This window comes from Pezoporus wallicus, unplaced genomic scaffold (assembly GCF_028554395.1).
Source record: "Pezoporus wallicus isolate ANWC-B61680 ecotype Strahan unplaced genomic scaffold, APGP_CSIRO_Pwel_v1 scaffold_7402, whole genome shotgun sequence".
Lineage (NCBI taxonomy): Eukaryota > Metazoa > Chordata > Aves > Psittaciformes > Psittacidae > Pezoporus > Pezoporus wallicus.
The window spans coordinates 4,483,779-4,502,812 of NW_026641037.1; the positions used below are offsets into that span (position 1 = coordinate 4,483,779).

Sequence of the window (19,034 nt, forward strand, 5' to 3'; positions counted from 1 at the left end):
AATGTGGGAATCCACCACACTTGCCTAGACTTCATCTTCTTCTACTGCGTCACTTGTTTTCTGGTCCTGTTCCCTTTTAGACCCTCCCCAGCCATCTGCTTGTTATCAAACGTATTAATGCAAAGATGAGAGCAGTTACACAGTAGACTTTGCTTGTTTTCTTTTTCCATAGTCAGGAAGTTGAGGGTTTGAATCCCAGGAAAAGCAACTGAAAATATTCACTAAAGGGAAGGTATTTCGTCAGGTGGGACAGTGATGGGGAACATGAGGAGCAGAGCAGAAGAGTGAAGTGGGAGTTTGCAAACAGGCCAAAGCTGTTATCTGGCCGTGCCAGGCCTGGCACAAAACCATGTTCACTTGCAAGTTCTTCCCAGTGCCCGCAGAAAGGTTGTCTGGAGCATAAACAAGGGCTAAGTTAATTCCAATCAAATGAAAAATAACTGTGTGGTTTTGAAACATACAGAAGAGAGTGGTTATGCAATTCTGTTCCATTCACAGGGCTTTCTTCCTCCCTTACGCTCATCTCCATACTTAAAGCACTGGAATCAAACCCACGCCGCCGCCGCCGCCGCCGCCGCCGCCGCCGTCGTTTCGCGCCCCCCGTGGAGCACAGCGGGGTCACGGCCCCCGCCCGGGCTGTTCGCGGCTCCGCACTTCATCGCCCCTCGCCGGGCCCGTGCGGAGGTTCCACGCGCGCAGGCGCGACGTCTCAACCGCGGCTCGTTAAACTGCAGAGGTAGCCCTGAAGGCGGGCGCGGTGTCATTTTAGGCCCCGTGGGAGCCTCCGTCGGTCTCTCCCCAGCTAGCCCCAGAAGGGGCTGAAGTCCCCGGCCCTTCGCCGCGGTACTCACGGGCAGGGCAGGGCAGGGCACTGCAGGGCAGGGCAGGGCACGGCACGGCACGGCGGGACCTCCGCAGCAGGACAAAAAGGCGACGGGCCAGGAACCGCCCGCCAGCGGCATCGCGGCACCCAGCGCCAGAGGCACCATCGCGGCTCTCCGCAGTGGCCGCAGCCTATCGCCGCCGCGTATCGCCGCCACCGCCCGCGCCCGCCCCAGCCCTTCCCCCGACCCGCCCCCCGCCGCTCCCCGGCAGCCGGGGCACCGGCCCAGCCTCATTCAAACAGCAGCAGCACCCGGCAGGCCCGCGGGCTCCAGGTAACGTGTGGGTGGCTCGTTGCCGCCGCCGCCGCCTCAGGGGCCTCCAAGGAAAGGGGGCAGGCGGGCTAGGGGGATGTCGCGGCGGCAGCGGTAGGCCAGCCCTGCCGGGTCGCTGGTTGCCGGGCCGCCCGGGGATTGACCTTGCCCGCCCGTGGGGAGGTAGCGATGCTGGCTGGGCAGGCCGCGGCGGGAAGCGGGGGGGATGGCGCCGGTATCAGCCCCTGCGCGGCCTCCGCCTGCCGCCCGCCCCAAGTCGGTCACGCGTGGAAGGCCGCGCCCCGCCGCTGCCCGGGCGCGGGACCGACACGCGCTCGCGCCGCCATGGCGAGGCCGTCAGCCCGTCCCGGGCCGCGGGAACCGCCGGGGCGTGGGGCAGGGCCGCGGGCGCTGAGTGGGGAAGGCCCGGCCCCGCGCCGCCTCCTTACAGCTTTCCTCACGCAAACTGTGGGCGTAGCGACCGAGCTCCCGAATTTGATCAGCAACCCCCCGGGTTTCTGGGGGGTGCCGAAGTCACCGGGGCCTCCCGAGCACAGACCTCCTAGCCTGAGCTAGGAGGTGCCCCACCGCGGCGCTTTCTCTAGTAGCTGCCCCAGTTTTCGGTCGAGGCCTGTTTCCCGCAGGCCCCGAAGCTGCCGCAGCAGCAGCCCAGCCCCCGGCAGAGATGCAAATGAGCCCTAACAATTAGACACCGCTTCTCTGCTATAATAAAGGGGGCTGGGCATTAGGCTGGGGAGGTTGTTTTGTGTGTGTGTGTGTTGGATCGGATTTATCCAGGATATATGTGATTGAAACTCAATTTCTGTACTTAATTCTCCTTCTTGAGCATTTTTTACCCCATAGTGCACAGTGATTCCCTGTGCACAGTGCAGCATCACCTTCTACTTAATTAGAAATAAATGTATTTTTAACTGCATGGTTGTACTAGCTGAAAAGCCCAAGGATTGCTTTCAGAACATGTAACAGCATCCATGACTTGAAGTTTTATTTTAGTTTAGCACTGTCTCATATAGCTCACTTGAAATAATCTATTCCATGAAGGTACCTTAATTTTTAGCTGGTTCAGAGTTAAAGATGTGCCGAAGAAGGAGAAATTTAGATTTTCTTTAGATGCCTAACTGCTGGTTACTTCACTTATAATCTTTTTTCCTTACTTAAAAGCATCTTGAGGCAGTTGAAGGTTGAGCTGTTTATCTCACTGTGAGGGACTGCAGGGGGAAAATATGAGTTCCTTTGGACTTTATTTTCATGTTGAAATATGGAGTCAGCATGACTTACAAAATAATTGAGCAACAGGTGCTATCTTGTATTGCAGAACAAAGGAAGAACAGTACTGCAGTTGGTAGAGTGTGCTAATTGAAAGCATGTTGGCTACTAAACTGTCCCGGCCTCTCCTGAGCTTCTCTGTGAAAGCCCTGAATTTCAAGGACCCAGGGAATGGCCTCAGGTAAGTAACTAGGTGGAGGAGAAGAAGAAAGAGTGAGATCTTGAGTAAAGCATATATAAAGGGCTCATATAATTTCAATGGGACAGTTTATTTACAGAATCAAAAGATGGTTGAGGTTGTAAGGCTCCTCTGGAGGTCATCTGGTCCAGCCCCCCTACTCAATCAGGACCTCCTAGAGCTGATTGCTGAGGACTGTGTCCAGGTGGCTTTTGAGTATGTCCTAGAATGGAGACTCCACAACCTGCCTGGGCAACCCATGCCAGTGCTCTGTCATTGAGCTGAGTACAGATGGACTCTATCTGCAAGGAAGGGTTGGCAACATGTTGTTTGGTGTTTTTTGCACTTGGACAATCATCTGCAGCCAAAAGGAGATTGAGCAGAGCATTAATTCAGTGTCAAGCAAAGATTTATTTCTGAATATCAGCAAGTAGGCTTTGCTGCAGAGCAAGAAACCCTCATGTATTTCTGTGACTTCATCAAAGAGGCCATGAATCACAGGAAATAAAGAGAAATTTGAGGGGAGGGGTTTAGTGAAGACCAGAGGTGGGCTGAGTAATGAAGCTTTTTTTTTCTGAACATGTACAGAAAATTGCCTATCTAATTCCTAGCTCTGAAAAAAAAAAAAAAACCTTTTATTTTGATATATGATCAGAACCCTACTAGTCCAAATTCAGAGCAAGTTGAGTGCTTTCACTGGCTTAGGGCAGGGTTCCCAAACAATGGTGTGTTTACCACAAATTGTTCGTAAGCTGTTTAAAAATGGCTCATGGCCTGCTAAGCAAGAACTGCCACCTCCAGTGTTTTTCTACTGCTGTTGGTAGTGGTGTCCAGCACCATCACTGTCAAGGACGGCTCCAGTAACAGAGCTGTAGAGAGCAAAGACAGCTAAGCTGTTAGAGATTTCCTGTGCAAACAGACATAGGCCTTATATCTCCTATTTACTACACACACATACCCCAAAGCTGCACCAGCCTTAAAAGTACAAATTAATGCTTGAAAAAAGAATTATTGACTTGAAAAAAGAATTTTCAGCATATTCTTCTATTTTGCTTACTGTGTATTTGTGCTTCGTGTGTCTTGTACTCGGGGCAAAAATGTGTTGCATTTTTTGAAGTACCCACAAGCTGCTAAACCTGAAATGGAAATTTGTTCATCTGGAAGGCAGTGTTGTCATTATACTAGTATCTTAATACCTTGAGGTAGCATTTATGTACTTGACTCTTCAAGCTAAGGACTGCCTTTTTTGGTGTAAGTGAAAAAAGTGGTCCATGGTTACAGGCACAGATTCAATTCGAGGACCATCTGTGCACTTTAGAAGTCTCAGTTGTGGTCTCTAGAATTCAGTCATGCAGAATGACAAAAATGGCTTGTGGTACATTAGCATACTGTGTGGGGACTAGCATTGTATAGGCTTCGTAGCTGTTTCCTCTGGTGATGTTCCTGCTTATCAGCAGCTGGCACCTATTTGATGCCCTTGGCTTCAGGTCAAGGTAGGCAGAATGTCAAGTAGCTATTCTCTGCAGGTTATTATGAATAGAGTGCAGCAAATCAGTGCTCTGCAGTGAAATAACAGGACCAGACATGACACTGAAAAATAAAAATCAAGTTCATGCAACTAAAAGAAATGTTATCAACATTTCTGGACACTTTTAAGATACACAGAGAAGCTTATTTGTGAGATAAAAGTTCCAGGTCATGTTTGCAGGTCAGTGATGTTAACACAGACCTTGCCTGGGGACTGACCTTTGCAGCGATTATATCGGCTGTAGCTGTTTCAAGAGCTGATTGGGTTTGTGACACTCAAAGGTAGAAAACAAGCTAAACTGTTGCAGGAAGGTGAGTGAACACTGTTGCCTGAATATAAACAAGCTCCATTTCCATCTGGTTCAAAGCTTCTGCCCAAGCAGACCCTTTTTCTAGCCTTGTTTTCCCAAGGTGGAGCTTAGAAGCCAAAGTGTCTGCAAGTTGCTGTTCAGTGTAGCACAGGTCACCCTGGGAGTGCTTGTAATGTGAGCAGGAGATAATAGTGAATGATGATGCAGATTCACTTACAGGATGGAAGAGCAGCCTGGAAGATAAGCTCTGCTGACAGACAGATGTTGTTAGGGTAGATCAAATACAGCAAATCTAGGGGAAGGCCAGAAGTCTCTGGGAGGGCAATGTCAGTGCCCAAAGCAAAAATGAAAAAGCAGATACAGTTCAGAGAGGATGTTGGCAAGGACAGAGGCTAGGGTCACTGTGGTGTGTTGTCTAGGCCCAGTTTGATGAATGATGGCAAGACCTAAGACAGCATGATGCTACTGGTAGCATAGCTTTTCTAAGTAGAGTCTTACTCCATGGAAGGCATTGTTGCTTTGCTTGATCTGTCTTTGTGAACATGGTTTGTCTTCCTGTGAGTCGGACATACTATGTGGAGGAGCTTCAGACCTGCATGGCAGGTATTGCTGAAAGATGTGGTGTCTCTTAGCTTAAACAGTTGCAAAGAGGGGATATAAAATCTAATAGTATCTAAAGCTGTAGAGGAAGAAATGTCATCTAAGATGACAGAAGAGTAGAGCGGTGTGTAGAAGCAGGAAGACAGATCCAAGCAAGTTCAGCCTTGGGGTAGGTATCAGAGTCAATGCTATGGCAGAATACTTTCATCAGGCAAATGAATAACTTCCTCTACCTCAGCTTTGTGCAACTGTTAAGTGAGAGTGTTGTTGCTGTTGGAAATGAAAACACTCTACTGCCCATTTTGCAGTGGAAGCAGCTCTGTGCCTCCAGACCCGGAGCTGTTTTAGAATTAGTGATATCCGGACATCTTCTGCAGCTGGAAATAACATCAAGCTCTTTGAAGAAACAAATGTTTCATACAGTAGAAAACACACAGGCTCAGACTAAGGAGAACTGTAGGCTGGATTCTGTCTTCTGAAATGACAGTATACATCATGCATAAAGACAATACTACATTCCTTTTCATGTGTAAGCTGCAGGATGAGGGTGCAGACAGGATATTCTGTGCCTGATTGTTCTGTTGTTTTTGTTTGTTTTACCAACAGACCTGTGCAAAGGTTTTGCTTCCCTCTCTTGTCCCCATGTGGCAGCCGCTCTTATGCAAATGAAGTTGATCAGGTGAGTATGATTGTGTTTTCCAGGAACTAGTTCTGTTGAGCTGAGGTTTTAAAATCCCTGAAGCCTGGTGACCAAATTCTTCTTTCCGAGTTGCCAGAAAGACTCTGAGCTGGACCTCTCCAGCATACTCCACATTCTTTCCTAGCAGAGAGCTTCCATTGACGTAGCATGGTGCTAGGGATGGAAATAATCAGACTACTTGGTTTCTTCTATTTTTGGAACTCAGCAAATGAAATCTTCCACCTTACAGTGGAGGGAATTTGCATAACAACTTCCTAATACTGTGCTCTTTCTGGAGTATGGTTGTGTAAAGAGATGTAAATAAATCAGTGTGTCCTCACCTTTTGATCTGGAGAGTGGCCATCTTCCTTAAGGCCCTCTGCTGGAAGGTGCTAGTTTGCCAGGAACAGTGCCAGGCAATAAGAAGGGGCATGTTTTGCCCCCTTACCTGAGGCACAGAACTCAGCACTGTAGCAGTGCTAGAACATGCACATCTTGCTTCGTAATCCCTGAACAGTCTCAGAGGAATTCATATATGGCCCTTGCATCGCTTCTGGGCTTCCGCTGTGACCCTGATGAATCCCTGTGTATGCTGGGGAAAGCCAAATTGCTAGTTTGTTAAGAGATGAGTTGGAATGATTGCAAGTAATTATTATCTAATCCTACCCACAGCAGCACCTTGCTGCATGTGCACTTCTTGCTGCTGGAATGTCCGGTAAGCCATGCAGCCTTTAACATGTCACTTAACTGCTGGCTCTCTTTGGGTTAGAAGAAGGGGTCTGGAGAAAGAAGGAGGTATACTTCTGTTTTAAGTTTTAATTGGAAAAATAAGATGACCAGCAAAGAAACAAAAAGACCTATGAGCAACCAGTTTTAATTTCAGATATTAAACCCACTTGATTCTGCTTACCTTCTGAAACCCAGCACTAGAGGGTTTACATGCTAGAGAGAGAAAAATGAATGAGCAATCAGTAATGTCAGTCCCTATTCTTTCTTCAGCTAAGCTATCTACCCCATGCCCTATGGGCTGCATGGCACACAAGAGCGGGCTCCTGCCTGCTTTGAACATATAGGAACAGTTCCTACTGCAGGAAAACACATCTGGGAAACTGTCTGGTATATTTTCACATTTCAAGATGGGTGTGAGCTGCCAGAGAATGGTGTGCTTGGTCTCTGCCTTGGGACCCTGTTGCCACAGGTGCCTGTCGTGATTTAAGCCCAGCCGGTAACTCAGATCCATGCAGCCACTTGCTCATTCCTTCCCTCCTTCCCCCTGCTGCTCCTGGAGGGACGGGGAGGAGAATCAAAAGAATGTAACTCCTGCGGGTTGAGATAAGAACAGTTTAGTAACTAAGGTATAACGCAAATCACTACTGCTACCACCAATAATAATAATGATAAGGGAAGTAACAAGGGAAGAGAATATAAAACTAAAAGGGGAAAAAGAAAAGACTATAATAAACACAAGTGATGTACAATACAATTGCTCACCACCTGCCAACCAATACCCAGCCCAATCCAACCAGCAATCTGGGCTTTCTGGGTATCTCCCCCCAGTTTATATACTGAACATGACGTGCTGTGGGATTGAATACCCCTTTGGCTAGTTTGGGTCAAGTGTCCTGTCTCTACTTCCTCCCGGCTCCCTGTACCCCTCCTCACTGGTAGAGCCTGAGACTGAAAAGTCCTTGATGGGAGTAAACATTACATAGCAACAAGTAAAAATGTCAGTGTGTTATAAGCATTGTTCTCAGGCTAAAGTAGAAAACAGCACTGCACTAGCTACAAAGGAGAAAAATAACTGGTACAGCTGAACCCAGGACAGTGCCAATGTTCTCTGTGTTGGAGGGACAGTGATTCTGCCTCACCGGAGTGAACTACATATGAAACCTTCGTTTCTTGTCTTCAGGAGGCACTGGGTGGCAGTATTGGCAATGAGAGCAGACAACATCCCTGGAACAGACTGCTCCTGGCAAAGGACATGGTTTTGTTCAGTGTACTACCAATCACTGATTTCAGATACTCAATTCCAGCGCATTTTGTTCTGTTCTGTTTTGCAGATTGGTAGCAGAGCTGTGCTTATAACAGGTTGTGACTCAGGCTTTGGATTTGCCTTGGCCAAGCACCTGCATGCCAAAGGCTTCATTATTTACGCTGGGTGCCTGCAAAAGGTAGGGAACACAAAAACTGTATTCTTCATCTGTGGCATGTGAGCAGACATGTAGCAAATCCAGTCTTCCCCCTCCACTCTGAACAGCTTTCTCCCTGCGAGAAGGAGGGCAGTTGATAGCCCAAAGGGTTATCATGAGTGCTTGAATTTCATAGAGCATAACCTGGTCTGGACCAGAACCAGGTCTGAACATGGGGAGATTCTTATTTGAATCACAACATTGTGGTCTGTTCCATATTTGATGGACTGGAAACCTGAACCTGACTTTATAGGCTTATCCATAAGCAAATTTTGGGATCAGGTTAAGTCTGGACCATTGGCCCTGCTCTCGAACTACACATATTTGTGCAGGGTTTATCTGTAATTGTGATGTACACCAAGCCACCAGTGATTCTATGGCATATGGTATGAGCGTATTTTTCTATATTCGTAAGTAAAGCTTTACCTCAGTGTGTATTGAGGATGTTCTGAAATCACTGTGAAAGCAAAAAGAGTTCCACTAGTGCAAGTGAGAGCAGAATCAGGCCACAGACAGCTTAGTGGTGAAATCTTGACACATTCTCCAGGAGCGCTCTGTACAGCAGTCAGAGGTGCCTGGTCATGGAGAACAGGAGAGAGCTTTAGCCTCTCCCTATGAAGTGCTGCCCTTTTTTAGCTGCATGTCCATTTCCCAACAGAAACAAACTTACTCCTTGGGGTATCCTGGGGTGGGTCTGATGATCCTAATCTTTGAGCTTACTCATCACTGTAAGTGATGGTTTAGTGTGAGGTGTCCCTGCCCATGACAGGGGGGTTGGAACTTGATGATCTTAAGGTCCTTTCTAACCCTAACTATTCTATGATTCTATTCTATAAATGTATGTTGAATAGTTATATTATTCAAAGAGAATTTGCCAGCTGTTTTTTTATGTTATCCATACCCTTTGTACTGTTATTTTTTCCACTATTACTATGTTTTGCTTAAATTACTAGTTTCTTTCTGCAGCATTTTTTCAAGAGAAGGTTGTGTTTCTATAGCTCTGTTCCTTGTGTCTCAGCTTTGGGTCAGGGGTTTATTTGTTAACCTGTGCTCCCTCTACAGGCTTCACAGCAGAACAAGACGTCTTATAAACTGCTGCTTTTCAAAAGGTGTCAAGAAGAGAGAGGGTAGATGAGTACTTTTTTGGCAGATGTTTCTACTCAGCTCTTTTAACTGTGGATCAACATTAGAAAATACAAGAATGTTGCAGACTTAAAATCCATTGTTTAGAATAAGAGCCTGCCTCTATGTTGGCAGGATTCAAAAATTTGAGGGCTGCAAAGTTACTTCTAAGTTTCACTTCCCCCGTCTGAGCTGCCAGAGACCTAATTCTCAGTGAGCATGCCTTTAACTGTCACTGAAACTTCCCATTTGGTGTCTTCAGTACTCATTCCACTGAATGCATGTTAGTGGAAAATCTGTGCCTCTGACAATTTTAGCATAAGCTGACATGCAGCAGCATGCCAGAACTCTTTTAGGCTTTGATCAACATTTATTTCATTGCCAAAAATCAGCAAAAGGCTCTGCGGTATCACTGTGTAATTAAATATTTATTCTGTAGCTGGACTCTCATCCCATGTTCCAGAATTTGTGTGACTTTGGCAAGACTGGAAACAGAAGTTGTCATCAGAAAAACACTGTAAAATGCCAAAGCTCCTTTAGTTAACCAGTTGGCCTCCTGTGTGCCTTCATGGCATATATTTTATGTAGAACTGCCCTGTAGAACTAAAACAACTCCAGGAGACTGAGCTGATTTCTCATTGTGTCTCAAGTTTCACTAACAAAACTATAAGCAGAATTCTGATCAGTATAGTTATTGCTGGTGCTGATTTTAGGGCAGAAAATGCCTGGTGTGTTTTTAGATGCTAGATAGAAGTGGAAGTAGAAATAAGAAGCATCATTTTTTGCTTGAGTGTATTTGACCTAGCCCTGACAGTGAGGAAATGGCTATGAAACTTCAGTGTTGTTTTCACAGGACTGTTTGTCACAGCACACCTGCACATCAGAAGCATACTGCAGCTTGGGGAGCCATCATGTCCTCAGGGTATGCACTGTTCTTGGGAACATCACATCCTTATTGAAGATCAAAAGTGTGTGCAGTGCTGACTTTTCATTCAGGAAGGGTTTTCTAGAGAGCCAGATCCTGAGCATCTGACTGTTTTTACTGAAGGAAACCTGAGAGAAGTGTTTAGAGCCACAACTGAGGGGAGCCTGACGATGGATCTGTGCTAACAGTATGCTATTTCACACACAGTTTCTTCCTAACATTTTCACCAGCAAACAGATTCATGTGAGGGTTGTGTTGGTACTTCATTGCCAAAAGACAGCGGTAGACTGGATCCAATGAATGATCATGCTGCAGCTGTCTTATTTTTTCCTCTTTGGTCAATAGCTGGAGGAGCTAGCTGACACAAGATGAAGAAGGTATTTTTCCATCAGTATCTCATACCAGTGGACATACGTGATGTTTGTCATGGCTGTCAGGAGTGTGATGGAATCCCTGTTTGCTTTGCTTTGTGTGCTCGGGCCTGCTGTGGCTTACAGGAGTATGAGAAGGCAGAGGTTATCTGAGCAAGCCAGCATGCAGACCAGTTTCTGTATGTCTCAGAAGAGTGCTCAGAGTCACAGGGTGTTACATACCACTTGAAGGACACACTGATAGAGGTACAAACTAAAGCCCATGGGCCCCAGAAGATAACCATGCTAAGAGGAAGATGAGGCAGCAATGTGTTTTTTTTCAGTATGCAAGAGCTGAGTCCTCTTGCCATGGCCCTGGGGCTGACAGCAGAGATGTACTGGTCTTTTGGTATAGCATGAGAAGGTCCTTCCACTGCTGGTTACTGGCCCAGGGTTGTGGGACACGCTGCATCCCGCACCAGGACAGCATGACACAATCACAGGGTGCCTGCCTTAAACACCACCTATCTGCCCTTTCTGGAGAGCCAAGGGAATGGCCCTATGAGTCTGGGTTAATGCCCGGAGCCCAACTCTCGACCAGGTTCCCAGCCGCAAGGGTCCCTGTCCAAGCACCTGGCTGCTTGGTGGAAGCGAGATGCTCCCTTAAAGGAGGAAGAAGAGGATGTTGTGAAGGTCCCAGTAGAGCTTACAAGGCCTCTGAGGCTGCTGTGTTGCTATGGCCCAGGGATTTTGTAGCATTTTTGTAGATCAGGGAAATAAGCATGTTGGCCTTATTGTTATTCCTTTTCCTTTTAGTTATATCTGCTGTTTTCAAGGGACTTGCATGCTTGTATTTGCTGATTCCCTACTGGTATTCTCACATGTGCCACTAGTATGTTTTTTAACGCTTTGCCATACACACTGGCTTTGGCACCTGTTGAGTGAACAGCAAACTCTAGCACAAAACGGTTTTCAGTCACCGTAGAAACAAACACTACTGAGCTATGCATGGGACTTTTAACTGCTCCTTTGTGTATGCAGTGCGCTTCTGTGTGAAGAGAGTGCAGTAGATGCCTTCTCTTAAGAACAAATACTAACCAGTATTAACAGCTTGCAATGGAGTAAGGAAGGGTGGAGAAGAAGACAAGAGGGGACATCAGGTATTTAAGTTAGTGAACTGTGTGAGAACAAAGGATAAGCCCAGGAATGAGAGGAGCCAGGAGAAGGTTTTCTGGAAGTCAGGTGGCACAGAGACAGGGGGACATATGGCCATCCTTGTGTGGTATCTGAAGTGTGGTGTCTGAAGGGAGCTCTCACTTGAGGCAGAAAATAGGCAGCCTGGATTCAGACTGCAGAGATGGGCACCACTTCATTGTCAGCTGACTGCTGGCAGTCTCTGATGGGGAGTGCCTGTAGCTTGAGGTGTTTAGAATGATCTAATGTCATTCAGCAGGCAGAAGACAGCCCTTCTATGAAGAACCGGCCTGTTCCAGGTCAGAGGGAGAAAAGCTATCTATCCAAAAAAGCCTCATCTCTCAGGAGCGAAAAGCACTCCAGTGCTTGCCTGCTGATGCTGACACAGGAGTGGGGCTACCTGGAGAGTTGAGTGGTGGGGGTGGAGCACATCAGCCATTAGATGATCCTGTGGGACACACTCCATATCTAGCCTGTTAATGGGGAGTAAAAGACTTCTAGTGAGGGGTGATATTGAGGGGACAGAAGGAGTTCCTCACAGCAGAGGTAGGGTTGTTCCAAAAAAGTGATTATTTTCAGACCTAGACCTCATCATCCTCTACCAAAGTACCCTGGAGTGGCCAGCACAGTCCAATAGCTTACAACCATGAGAATGATTCAGGGATAGTCTCAAACTCATATTAATAACCCGTGTTTCTGTCCTGGAAACACCACAGCCACATTTGACTGCTGTGAAGGGACTAGCTCTGGGTGCAGTAGCCTTGTTGCTAGTGGTGTGTGGCCCATATGAAAGGTATCCCAGGGGTTGGCTGCAGTTAATTGGCTGGGTTGTGAGTGGATATGTGTATACTGAAGGAATCTGTTGTTATGAGCTGGGAATAAAAGAATGGAGATGGGAAACCAGAGTGAGAAAAAGCTCATGGTGGGAGGCAGAGAAGAGAGCAAGATGCTTAAAGGACACCAAGGGGAACCTGCAAGCTAAAGTGAGAACTGCACCATGTTCCCATCACTGCAGCAGGGGGGCATAGCTAGATCTCAGGAGCTTGTACTGGGCAGGAGTCGCCTAGCTGTCACACATCCAGCTCTGGCTTCTTTCTTGGTGGTCAAAACAGTTTGTACCAGGTGATTCAGTGGCAGGGCTCCTGGTCAGATGGAGAATTGGAGGAATGGTGTTCTGCAGGAGCAGCCCTGTCCATCCCCTTCCTCTTAGAGCTGCAGGACTTCTGATTTTTCTGTGACTGCCTTGTGCGCTCTTTTGCTTGATCTGATGGTTGCTATGTGTATGATTTTCTACACAAGTTCTTTGGCCAGATTCAAGCCAATGCTTTCTTCCCATCTAGGACAAGGGAGAAGGTGGGTCCAAGGAACTGGACGGTATGAACAGTGATCGAATGAGAACTGTCCAGCTCAATGTCTGTGACAGCAAAGAAGTAGATCGAGCTGTGGAGCATGTGAGTAGCAGCTTGGAGGACCCAGAGAAAGGTAGGTGTCTGCAATGGGCTGTAAGGTCACATAGATAGCAGAGCTCCCTTAGCTGGGCTCTGAGAGCATTTTCAGGGTATGTTTAAAAAGCTGAGCATATGGTTGAAGGGCACAAAACTCTGAGGAGCAGTAGTGCAGAGCAAATGGCCTGTTAAGTGTTGTGCCATGACAGTTAAAGAAGAAGTGGGAAGAAAGCAGCTTCCCACTTAAGACAGCATCTAGAAAGAAAACTGCTTTTTTTCTCCACTAGCTCCTATAGGGACACTAGTAGAAATCAGGGTGGTGGTTAAGGCCCTGGGATTAGTGCTCTGTTCCTGTGACCTGAAGTTTATTGTGACTCCATTTATGTTGTAAAATCTGGCTAGCGCCCAAAGCTTGGAGATTAGCAATGGAAATGTCTCCTGCAAACACAGAAAAGGCAAAGGAAATGGAGAGGTTTTCCAAAGGATTTCCCTTTTCATGAAGCTAGCTGATTATCAGTGCTATTGCAGATACTATCATACATTACAGAGTTCAGGGGGTATCTGTAACTAACTGACTTTCTTAGCCTGCCTACCTCATTGTGCTTAGGTGATGACAGCAAATTCTGCTCTGGTACAGTGAAAATCCCAGTCCCTGAAACCTTTTCACCCTTTGGTAAACTGCACTTTTTTCCCCTAAAGAACATCCACAATGGAACATGCGAAGATTGTTTAAAAGCAGAACAACCAGTAACGTTTTATTTTGGATTTTGCATAAACCTATTTCTTTCACTTTTCTTTAAATACTATTTTCATATATGGATCTTCTATATGAATTGAGTTTTCTAGCCCTGTGTTCTCAAGCATAGGCCAGAACGAAGTTGCCTTTTCTGGGCTGCTTCTGAGAACACAGATCTGGACACAGTCAACAGATAACAGTGAGTTTTTCGAAACAGCAGAGAGAAGCCATCCCAGACTTTGCCCAGTCTGTTTCCTGTGCAATCAGAATGTTATATGAATTGAGTTCATTTTGTCCCAATTTCCTTTTTAATCTTTCTTTTCATTGCCAAATGAGTCGGTAGTTTCAGTTGTTGCCAATTTGGATGCAGCAGAGTAAAAGGAAGAGGCTATTGTATGTGTCCACCCATGCCTCCTTCCCAGCATTGCAGACATTCTAGTTCTTATGGTGACACAAGGAATTTTATTTTGAAAGAATTTCTCTTTTGTTTCTTACAAGGTCTTGCATATTCTTATTATTTGCATCTAGAGACTAAACTTTGCTGCTTTTAAAAATTCACAATGGGTAAAAAGAGAATGCAAGGAGAACAGCTTAGACAAGGATGAAGTTCTCCATTTGCTGGCTCATAACTTCCCTTTAAGGGAGTCTTATTCATGGCACTTTGTGGCTGCAGTGTTGGGCAGTGCAGGCAGATCCTGATTGTGGTTACATTTGCTCAGGAGACTGAAGTTTGCTCTGGACTCTCTTCTGTCTGGCTTCCATCATTAGAAGTTGTAATGAAAAGCTCTATTGTGTGGTTCAATAATCTATTAGAAAGGCCTTTTCCAAGCTTCTCTTATTAGTCTCAGAGAGGGAAAGCTTTCTGCTTGATTTTATTTTCTAGGGCTCTGGGGACTGGTTAACAATGCTGGGATCTCCACATTCGGGGAAGTAGAGTTCACCAGCATGGACACCTACATGGAGGTAGCTGAAGTGAACCTGTGGGGGACTGTGCGAACTACCAAGGCTTTTCTCCCACTCATCCGGAGGTCTAAGGGTGAGTGATCTCCTCTTGACGTGGAGCAAGTCCCTCATCCTGCCCCATGTCTTACTGTGTTAGGGGCCAAAATGTTCTCTCTGCACACTGGCCACCTTCGTACCTTTACACCAGAATGTGACCCACAGCATACACACAGATGATAGATTACCTAACTGCTCTGAGAAACACTGCAAGGCAGCAGTCCTGAAAAACAGTTCACCCTAAATTCGTGTGCCAGGTGCAATCATCCCCTCTATACAAAAACCATCTGTGCCAGTGCTGGCAGGGTGAACAGCAGCAGTGCCCTATGGCATGCTTATTGCAGGGAACTTGTCAGCTATGAGCTGTGTTACTTTGGGAGCTTGTAATGTATGAGAGGTGGGGTTTGTACAGGAAATGAATGTAGACCTGGAGCTTGCATGGGTCTTGGCATAAAGGGGCAAAAACTTTCCTCTACTTAGCCCAACTACCTGACTAAATGAGAATATTTTTTACTCTTGGAGCATGCACAGATGAACAGTGTTGTTCTGTTTTGCAGACCTGGGCTATATGGCCCAGGTAGCACTTCTTCCACCATGGAAGGGTATCTTCTTCTGTGGTCAAAGTTTCTCTTTCTAACACAACTCAGCAATGAGCAGATTGAAGGTGCAGAGAACTTCAACTTCTGATTAGAATGCAGCATCCACAGTCTTCTACCAGCATTCTCCCCAGCCAGAACTGATGGCTTCTGAAGAGGAGAAAGGCCCCAGCTCTGTGCCTGGAGCCATAATCCAGCTGTTACCCAGAAAGGGTGCAGTGGATTTAGACTCTGCCAGTTTGTGGTGCAGGAGCAATCCATTCCCTTTTAAGAGGTACACATTATAAGCCATCATTGGGCTCCTGAATTTTGTGCCTTTGACTTGCAAATAAACAAGCTTAGCCTTGGTACCAGAGGCTTTCTTTGCCTCTTGTCTGGGCTCAGCCCTGATTGCTGCTGAGCAATCCTGTTTCTCACTATGCAGGCTCTGTCCAGCCTCTTCTCTGTTCCCCATAGTACTGAGCTTTGTGTGTCACCATGTTCATGTGCCCTCGAGTATAATGAGCCAGGGCACACAAGCAGTGGACTTAATCTCCTGACTGAAAGCTGTTGCATAGAACAGCAGTGCTCAGATAGAGCAAGAGCAGGTTTGCCAGGCAGACCTTACAAATGTGTAGTGGGCAGGTGGATGCATGTGCAGGAATGTGTTGGGTGGTGTGTTGGGTATCCGCTCTGGATGAGGTACAACAGTTGAGCTGTGCTTTGCCTAGGTCGTGTGGTGAACATCAGTAGCATGATGGGCCGCATGGGCAGTCCTGCCCGCTCACCATACTGCATCACCAAGTTCGGTGTGGAAGCCTTCTCCGACTGCCTGCGGTATGAAATGCAGCCCCAGGGGGTGATGGTCAGCATCGTCGAGCCTGGCAACTTCATTGCTGCCACCAACCTGTACAGCCCCGAGCGCATCAAAGCCATCGCAGACAAAATGTGGGATGAGCTCCCTGAGATAGTGCGCAAAGACTATGGCAGGAAGTACTTTGACGAGCAGGTCAGCAAGATGGAGACGTATTGCAACAGTGGCTCCACAGACACCTCGCCAGTCATTGAAAGCGTGACCCACGCGCTCACCTCCACCACCCCCTACACTCGCTACCACCCCATGGATTACTACTGGTGGCTGCGTATGCAGATCATGACACACATGCCTGCTGCCATTTCCGACCGGCTCTATGTCTACTGAAGCTACCCAGGTGGGAAATCCATTGTAAAGAGAGCATTGTACACACTTCCCATTCGTCCTTTTAAAGTTTTTCTAACCTCATTTCAGAGTACTGTATTTTAGCTCTAAAGGGTTCATTTAAACATCTGACATAACCTAAAGGGCAATAATTTGCAAGGGTTGCTTCATAGGCAGGAATGCATTATGTTTGTGCAGGGACATTGATTCTTTGCTATTTATTTCATGTAATAGTTGGGGTTTTTTTGCACCTCAAATTCCAAGTTGTAATCATTATTTAAACTGCAGTTGCTTTGAAATGTTTTTCAGAATAATTTTTGCTGATGGCCAAACACAATTTTCACAATTCCTGCCTAGGATGCAGCCTTTCACACCATAAAACTGATTTGCCCTCCATGCTGTAATGGCAAATCACTGCCTCCTAATGACAAAGAGTGTCCAACAGACTTTTCCAGGTCACAGTAGCCCAAGGCAGAGCAGAGAACTTCTTTAATTTGGAAGCAGAACTCAGAGTGCTGGAGGTGCTGAAACTGAGCAACTGACCCTGTGCATTTCTCTCTTAGAATTATACTGAAACCTTAGAGAAAAAGGAACCGGTCTGCTTTTCTTACACGCATCCAGGGACTCAATCCTGCAGACCTTTCCCACTCCCAGTTTCTTACTCACATGAGCATTCCCCTATGTGAGCAGCTTTACGCACAGGACTGCAGGAGTCAGGATTGGCCTGTAGTAACACTTCTCAGTCATTGTGCATCAACTCCAGACTTAGTTTGGAGAACAGTTTCACTCAGCTCCTGTAACTGTGAGGGTCACCGCTAAGCAGAGGGAAGCAGCAAGGGTTATAGCCCCATCAGACATGCCATTCTTACCGGGGACCTCAAGTTTACGCTGAAGTATTTGTACAGCACCTGCACAGAAGGCCCTTAACCCTGACCGGGGCCTATAGGCACTGTTGTGGTGCAGGTGATGATAACAACGGGAACTTTCATTGAAGGAGTCACTGAGCTGAAATTCATCTAACATAAATCTAACAGAACGTCCATGACAATAAAGTTAATTTTAAGAGCCGTTTCATTTCCATGATGGTTGTTTATATGTCTGAGAAACATTCATTTTGTACTGTAAGAAAAGACAAAGAAAAAAACCCATAAACCATAGAAGAGCCTTTCATGGGAATGCAGACAGATTATTTTTTTTAGGCTTGGAAGACAAAAAGTAATTAAAATGACCATTGTTAGTAAAGTTAAAAAGAAGGGATCTCATGTGCTTTAGTAGCATATTGTGACATGATCAAACTGCTTTGGCTTAATAAATGTATACATGAATGGTAACAAAACTCAGAGGCTGCCTATCTGTTCTTTAAATATTTAAGGTGAAAAGCTCATATTCTTTAGTGGTGTTTTTCTAAATCTGGTGAGGTTCATGCCTGTTATGCATACACACTGCAGTCAGAGGCTGATGTGCAGTCTTGGGTCTTGCATGTCCATGTTGGATAGTGCACAGCTTCTGCAGGAGTACCAGATGTATCCTGCGTCTTGTGGCAAATATGGCTAACCATTGGACTCTGTGTATTCTTAAACCGGCATCTGCACTGAACTCCCACAGATTACAAAGGATTATTGGGGATTATTCCCAGTGAGCAGGAAGAGCAACTGAGCTCTGAAGAGGGGAGGGGGATGGCAGTGATTCAGCAGGGCAGCCACAAAACAGATCACTGACAGACCCCAAATAAAACCCTGGGAGAGACTTGCTGGCTTCCAGATCCTCATGATTTTCTCCAGAGCCCTAGCAGTGGTAACTGCACCTTGTGGGGCAGGACATATTGCCTCATTTCCTAATACGTGGACTTCTCTCTGGTTCAAAATGTAAGAGTATGAGCCACAAAAGACCCAGCAGGCACAAGGGCTGACTTGCAAGGCAGATCAAAGCAGCTGGATAACAAGGTTTTGCAGATAACATAGCAGAAACAGAAAAGTCTTTATGAGAAAGTTCTTGTAGTCTAAGAATTTAGCCCAAGATGCACAAAAAAAAATCACGTCATTCCACTTGAGATGCTAGCTCTCAATTTTACATGTACTGCTGGGTTTTAATGCCGACATTAATGAAGTTAAGATATGGAAAAGCCTGAGTGCACAGCTGAGTTATCTCAGTTTAGCTCAGATATCCCCGAGACCAATGTAGCAAATGCTGAACAGTACCACATTCATTCCCAGCCAGAAAGATAAAGCTCATCAGTGATAACTGTGCTCACATCTACCCAGCATCTCTTCTGGAGGCTTCTGCGTTCTTTTGCATGAGGTGCCCACAGGGGGCTCTGAAGCTGCCACCACTCTGGAGCCAGAGGAGATGTGATGGTACTGGGGCCCTGCAGTGATTCATAGGGGACCGTGTGGCCACTCACAATGGGGAGGCCATGGCGAGTGTGCTCCCATGCATCGCAGCTGATACAGGTTTCTGTGCAAGTTGTCCTGACATTGGGAGGGTTTGGTAGCCAATTCATGGTCAGGAGGGCAGCAAGCTGGTTAGTTTTCCTGCTGGGATCTAGGCAATCCCACAGTCCTAGGGTTTGCCCTGAGAAGTGCA

The 19,034-nt window shown here is 46.5% G+C and overlaps 1 protein-coding gene across 1 annotated transcript; it reads left to right on the plus strand.

Annotated features, from left to right (window-relative positions):
- Positions 1-1,023: 1,023 nt before the first annotated feature.
- On the plus strand, positions 1,024-17,791 carry BDH1 (3-hydroxybutyrate dehydrogenase 1). The gene is made up of 7 exons (XM_057421672.1): positions 1,024-1,157; positions 2,473-2,604; positions 5,646-5,718; positions 7,779-7,889; positions 12,839-12,980; positions 14,563-14,715; positions 15,985-17,791. Exons 2-7 carry the CDS (start codon positions 2,522-2,524, stop codon positions 16,452-16,454), a joined length of 1,032 nt encoding a protein of 343 aa, XP_057277655.1. The 5' UTR covers positions 1,024-1,157; positions 2,473-2,521; the 3' UTR covers positions 16,455-17,791.
- The last annotated feature ends 1,243 nt before the right edge of the window (positions 17,792-19,034 follow it).